We start from the raw sequence: 7470 nt of genomic DNA on the forward strand, positions 1-7470 counted from the left end.
ACTGATTCTTTTCTAATATCAACTAGTTTCGGCTAACTAAGCCGGAGTTCCATAACTAAATTTCCTCATTTCCAACTATTAGCAAAATTTAAATGAAATATTTTTTCGTAGCTAATTCATTCTACACATAACTTTCATGTTAATATGCGTATGCTATGTTAGTATTTATGTTGGAGGGTCCTTAGAATTTTTCCTTGGTTCCATAATTTTATTTTTTGTTCCCTTTCAAATATTATTCGAATAATTTTTGACTTAAAATTTTATATCATTAATTATACATTTCATTCGTTACTATGAGCCGTACCTCATAGGCTACATTATCTCTCGTTGTAGCAAACGGATTACTATGACCCGTACGTCATAGGCTACATTATCTCTCGTTGTAGCAAACGGTTTGCTATGACCCGTACGTCATAGGCTACATTATCTCTCGTTGTAGCAAACGGTTTGCTATGACCCGTACGTCATAGGCTACATTATCTCTCGTTGTAGCAAACGGTTTACTATGACCCGTACGTCATAGGCTACATTATCTCTCGTTGTAGCAAACGGTTTGCTATGACCCGTACGTCATAGGCTACATTATCTCTCGTTGTAGCAAACGGTTTACTATGACCCGTACGTCATAGGCTACATTATCTCTCGTTGTAGCAAACGGAGTTTTTCTCAATATTCTCATTTCTTTCTTTCTTTCTTTCTTTCTCTCTCTATGAGCATGTTACTCATAAGTTGCATTTCAAATTTTCTTTCAAATCTTCACTATAATAACATCAATTGTCTTGATATAATTTCCCTCCAACATTTATACTAGCATAAACATACTTATTAACATAAAAGAGATTTTATGATACACTAATAAGGATACCTAATTCAAAAATAATCATTCTACTATCTCACCCAACTCAACAACTTTACAACACTAACATGTTCAAGTACAATACATAAATGGTATAACCTAAATCAATCCATCAATTAACATTATCATTTTGCTATAATCCTACTTTCTATCACTAACACAAAAGTCTTAATTTCACAATCATCATTGTCCAAAACATGCAATTGAAAGGCAAGACATGGAAACTCAATATAATCATGTTAATTCACACTAAAGCATATACATTCTCTTTAATTAAAAATCATCCAAGCAACATGAAATTCATAGGATTAAATTATATCAAACACCTAGAGTGCATGTGAAACCTACTAAGCTCAAAAATCATTAAACATTCACTTCTGCACCTCTCCACTATGCGAGGCTTCAAGCTCGCTCGGTGAACTAACACAATTGAACTCATATTCTGCACAAATTTTGTATCAGACTCCATACTTTAAAATTTTCTCCAGACCTCAATACTGAACCGAAATTAATAAAACTGGTACTAAAACGTCCGTAATTTCGCTACCTAACCATAGCATTAAAAATCACATGATTCCAGATTACAGAGAGAAAGTTATTACTGTTTTAGTGGAGTCCTGTCTCAAAACCCGTAACCAGATTCCAGCAGGATTTTTACAAACTTTAAATGCACTTTCCGAGTTCGTTTGTTGTCCAAATCATACAAAATTTATGTCCAAATCGAAGGGAATTGAATGTTGAATCTAAATCTCTAACAATTATTATCTTTCAGGCTACACAGCAAGATTTTCGACCCATAATTCACAACCAATCCCATAAAATTTTCTAACAATCTATCCATAAAAATTCAGTCATGGTTCAGCCATAATTAATTTCAACCCACCATTACATCATACATTAGAAACAGCACATAATTAATAATAATACCACCATTGTGAAAATTCAACTACTCAAATTGGAGGTCTAAAATCTAATGAACTCACCAATAAACAAAGTCTGAATTCTTTAAAGCTTCCAAAGTCCAAATCCAAGTTACCGCCTTCTACTCTATCTCCTCTTCTTGCTCAAAATACCAATCAAAACTAAACACCATGAATGTCATTCATAAGCTCCTTATACATCAAACAACTCACCACCATAACCACCACAACATATATTGCAATCTTATTGTTCATTCCATCATGGGTACTCTAAAAGCTAGCTTATTTGATGATTTCCATGAGATTGGGGTGAAAAATGAAACTTGGAGAATGAAGATGAAAGGGGGCGGTTGGCTTGAAGAGAGGGAGAAGATGAGTTTTGAAGTTTGATTCTTACTAACAACACCACAAGGAACCTATTTGTTGCTTAACTTTGATGATTTCATGAAAAAATGGAAGTTTGTGATGAAGAGGGTTTGGAGATGGTGATGGCCGATGGAATAGAGAGAAAGAATGGGAGGAAATTGTGAAAAATGATTTTTGAGAGAGAAGTCAATAGAATTGTGTAGAATTCTTTAGATTTTTCTACTCTTATGGTATTAAAGGGAAGTTACCATTTTGCCCTTGGTTTAAAGAAACTTAGATAATTTGGAAAAATAACTGACACAGATAGATGACAAATGACAGTGTTGTTAAGCGGGATATTACCTTACCCGTAGTCCAGTGAAATAATATGATTTAGTCCGGAAAGTCTTATGCTTAATTACCATTTTGCCATTCTCTTAAAAATTCCAAATATAAAATAACTGATACTGAATTTTTTTTTATTTATTTTTTACATGCGGGGTATTACAATTTATGTTTTATAAATTGAAAATTTTGATCTTGAAAGAGTAGGTTATCTAATAAGATAATGGAAAAGTTAGTGTTTAGATGATAGGATAATCCCTATGATGATTATCGGAAGTAGTTTTGAGGTTGGAACCATGGGATTGGATGAGATATCGGTGAGTTAAGAATTAGGGTTTTGAGGTTGTTATAGATTGTCGATTGAATAGAAGTTTGTTAAAATCAGGTCCATATGATGTACAGTTCATAGATTAATCGTATAACAATGTTCTAATCAGTATTTTGGATTTTGGGTAGATGAATTCGGGTTTTTCGTGCGAAATATTGATGTTTAAGCATTTTTGCAAATAAGTGACTAAGTGAGGTTCCGGAAAACGATTTTGGGGTGGTTTAAACTTGAATTTTTCTGTAGAATATGATAGAGCTTAGTGTCTGGAGCATGTAGGCGAAAACGGCATCGAAAACGGATTAACGGTTTGGGTTTTACGCGCGAAAACGTGAAAGGTAGAAAATCTGATGTTGTCTGTCGAACTATGAACGTGCCACGATGGGAGCCCAACGTGCCACGATTTTTCCAGAAACGAAACCATTTTTAGGCTGCCCAAACGTGCCACGATGGTACCTCAACGTGCCACGATGCTGTGTTGACTTAGACTATTTTTGACCTATTTTTATGCCTCTAAAGGGTTCCTAAGATGTATAGTAAGGTCCCAAATCAATAAAATTAGATGAGAGGAGTTTAAATAAGGGTTATGAGAGTAGTTTCATAAGACATAACGAATTTAAAACAATATGAGTATCAAAAGTGTTAGAGAAGAACTAAGGTAAGGATATGAGTTATTCGACGACCGTAGTGATAGGAAATATTTGGTGAGCCTTAACCGTAATTTGGTGAGAGGGAGACATGACTATTATAAGGGAGAATACGGAAGGATAGTCTGTGGTAGTAGTCAATTACAAATTAATTCCCAATGTAATGGTAAGAGTCATAAACTATTAAATCTAAATGAGGGAGTATGCTTAAGTGTCATTAGGATTGATTATCTCAAAAATCAAAAAGAGATTAGGTAGTGGAACGATGAAGGACTTAGAAGCGAAGTAGATAGAGTTGGGAGAGGGTAACTCAAGAACTAATGAAGATGAAAATAGTAGTAATTTAGGATAAAGGATAGATGCAACGACGAGACTATATGAAGAGTAGAAGCTAGGGTAAATTAAAGAGACACGATGGTAAAGGATTAAGGTAATAAATGACGTTAATGGTGTGGCAAAGTATGAAGTAAGGTACAAGATATGAATGGGTTGAAGAAGTGAAAAGACGATGATAAGAGGGAATGATAGAGTAGGTGGCTATGGGTAATTGATGAGGGTAAACATGACCGCCTTAAATAATAATGAGATCAGGAAGGTTGTTAGGTTGTAGTGAGTAAGAGTTAATATAAGCGGTAATGTTAAAGAGTTGATGAGGTGTATATAAACGAGGAGAAGGATATGTGGGTTAAATGAACAGACAAGATGAAAGTTGAAGTGTGTCACGGGGAGTATAATATGTAGAATGAAAATTAAACTAATGGTGAGTGTAAGATTTAGATATGATGTGAATATGACAAAATCATGAGTTAGACATAGGTAGACGAATATATGGTGTAAAATGATGATGAGTTGATAATGACGTAAGATGATGATGTAAAATGATGTTATGATTATTAAAGACGAATGATGTAAAATGATGTATGACGAATGACGTACTTGTTTTCTAATAACAAGCAATATGACGAGTAACTATGATGTAAAGATGATGATATGTTGTTTATGTGTCTTCTAAATGATGTTTTGGTGGGTCTTCATGCATCATATCATACTGCATAATGACGAATGACGAATGACGGATGTAAGTTCAGTAACACACCTCTGACTTACATTATTATGATGATAGGATCCGGTACCGGCATGCATGTAGGTCTAGGAATGAATTATGTTGCATATAGGTCATGTTAGGTGAACTTTGATATGTGCTAATGATGTGAATGTGATATGTGTGTTAAAGGTGTGCATAAGATGTATGTGTTAATGATGTATATGAAATGAAATGTATGAATATTATGATGAATGATTGGTGATGGTATGATGAATGATTGATGATGATTAGAGGAAGTACCGATGAAGATATGATTATCTACTTTATTATTCATGTATCCCAATATATGCTATGATGTGAATTCTCACCCCTTTGTTGTTGTTTGTGTATTTTGGTGTCTGTACCCTTGGGGTACAGATATACAGGACGAGGAACTTTAGAATTGCGAGATGCTTAGAAGGTGGTGATGGGGACATACTCCTGTAGCTATTATTTGGGATATTAAGTAGTCGAATAAATACGTGCTCTGATATGTAACACTGGGGTTGGGTTAAACGTTGAATGTCCTTAAATTATGAAGTTTAAGCACTATGATGTTTTAAGCTGTATTTCCTAAATAATGTTAAAGACAAGACATTTATAATTATGAAATTTTATGAAGTATCTTCCGCTGTTGTATCTGATTCTCTATTATTTTATTATGTGAAAGATGAATTAATGTGTGTGACATCCTTTTTCGTTAAAACCATGACTATTATTATATAAAATGACCGTCGGGAATTAGGGTGTTACAAAGTTCACCCAAACCAATCATCCTCTTGGAGCTCAAGTCCTGTATAAAACAATGTTTAGATTGAAAATGGACAAAACATGATAATGAATCACAAAGTTTAAAAATGGAAATGAGGTTAATATTGAATTGAGGTGAATATAGAACATGAGAAAGATAAAGTTGTGGAGAAAAATGGACAGTACCAACTTGTTTAACAATGACAGATTGGCCATTTGGGAGATTAACATATGTGGGGGATATAGGATAAATTGTGCTAAAGTATTGCAATGATGAACAAATGTGCTCATTAGCACCAGAATCAAGTAACCAAATAGGAGTTTGAGCATTTAAAGAGTTAGAGGAAATAGTATTTATACCTGCAGAAGAGGATTGTTGAGAAATGACATGATTGGAACTGGCTGGGGAAGGAGCTGGAGGAGTCAAACTTGAATGTTGAAGCAGAGATACAAGATGAAGGTACTGCTCTTGAGTGATACTGGCACTTGTACTGGGAGCAGATGAAGAAGCCACAGCAACAACATTTACAGGCTTATCTTCAGAAGCTTCATGAGAAGAAGCATTAACAGAGGACTTGGACTTCATAAATGGAGGAAAGCCATGCTTTTGGTAACATGTTTCCACTGTATGATTGGTGCGGTTACAAAATGTGCAATATCCAGAACCTTTACCACCATAATTGTTCTTACCACGCCCATAACCTCTGTTAGAATCAGTATCATTCACAAGGATATTAGAATCATCCAAAGGAACTAGTGCAGAAACTTGCACATTGTCACTCTCTTCCTGTACAACGAGTGAATACACCTTATTGATGGAAGGAAGAGGATCCATCAACAGCACTTGAGTTTTTACAACAGAAAACTGCTCATTTAAGCCAGTGAGGAATTGTATAACTTGATCCTCTAAACGGTAATAACGTGCAGAGCGCATAGCTTCACATTTGCAAGTATGAACACAGGTGCATGATGGCATATGTCTATGGGAATTAAGCTCTTCCCAAAGCGTCTTCATCTCAGTGAAGTAATCAAGAACAGATTTTGAACCTTGCTTAAGGTTATTGATAGAAGATCGTAACATAGAAACACGAATACGATCAGCTTTGGAAAATCTTTCTTTCAGTTCTTCCCAAACGTCAATAGCACGCACATGAAAAACAATAGTTTGTGCAATTTGAGGGGAAACTGAATTGAGAATCCATGAATGTATGAGATAATTGCATCGTTCCCACGCTACTCTGTTCAAATCATCATCAGCAGGAACAAGAGTGGATCCATCAATGAACGCAAGCTTGTTTTTGGCGCCAAGTGCTCGTTGCATTGATCTGCTTCATGAAAGATAATTGGATCCGGTGAGAAGTGGCGTAACAACCACAGTATTAGGACCTTCACTGGGATGAACGTAGAAGATAGAAGTAGTATCAACTTGATTCTGTTGACGAGCCATGATTGAATGAAGGAAAATTGCAGAAAACAGAGATTGCTCGAAACTATGAATTCACAACGAATTCAACTAAGAAAACGATGAATTCACAACGAATTCAACAAAGAAACAACAAATTCACAACGAATTCAACAAAGAAACGGTGAATTCACAACGAATTCAACAAGAAAGGAGAAGAAATTTGCGCGAAAAACTCAAGGAAAACGCGCGAAAAATGCAGCGGAGTTAGTTACGGATCGTAACAAACTCTCTCTTCAAAGAGAGCTCTTGATACCATATTATGAAACTGAAGAAATGTGAAAATGAATCTTATTACTTGAGAATGAAGTACAAACATACATATACATGTAGAAACTGTACTATGCTTAAGCTAAATGTACTACACTTAAGCTAATTGTACTATAGCCAGTAACTTGTTCTCCAAGTAATCTCAGCTTTCACTCTTATTTGATTCCTTTTGCTCATGGTGTAATAATGACAATGAAATGAACACACTATAGAATCAATGTGAGCAGATCGTTTGAGTTTAATAGATATGTATGGACAATGTGAAATAGTTTCACCGCTATCTAATAAGAAATCATCAATCTGCCATGTCATACAACTAATTTAAAAATATGTTTATGATTTGGTGGAATACACGATTCTTATTGAATGTCAGTGTAAAACTATTTTACACTGTCAGTGCATCATTTATTTTTTTCGACGGAGGCAGTAGGTGGCTGGCCACTACGGGGGCTTGATGGGTTGTTAA

General features: G+C 35.0%; 1 protein-coding gene across 1 annotated transcript; it reads right to left on the reverse strand.

The window, feature by feature from the left end:
- Positions 1-5280: 5280 nt before the first annotated feature.
- On the reverse strand, positions 5281-6593 carry LOC146929900 (uncharacterized). The gene is made up of 2 exons (XM_085707430.1): positions 5459-6593; positions 5281-5315 (listed from the first exon to the last, which is right to left on the reverse strand). Exons 1-2 carry the CDS (start codon positions 6591-6593, stop codon positions 5281-5283), a joined length of 1170 nt encoding a protein of 389 aa, XP_085563556.1.
- Positions 6594-7470: the final 877 nt, after the last annotated feature.

Source organism: Medicago sativa, chromosome 4, assembly GCF_051527215.1.
Source record: "Medicago sativa cultivar Bolivia chromosome 4, Bolivia_mono, whole genome shotgun sequence".
Taxonomy (NCBI): domain Eukaryota; kingdom Viridiplantae; phylum Streptophyta; class Magnoliopsida; order Fabales; family Fabaceae; genus Medicago; species Medicago sativa.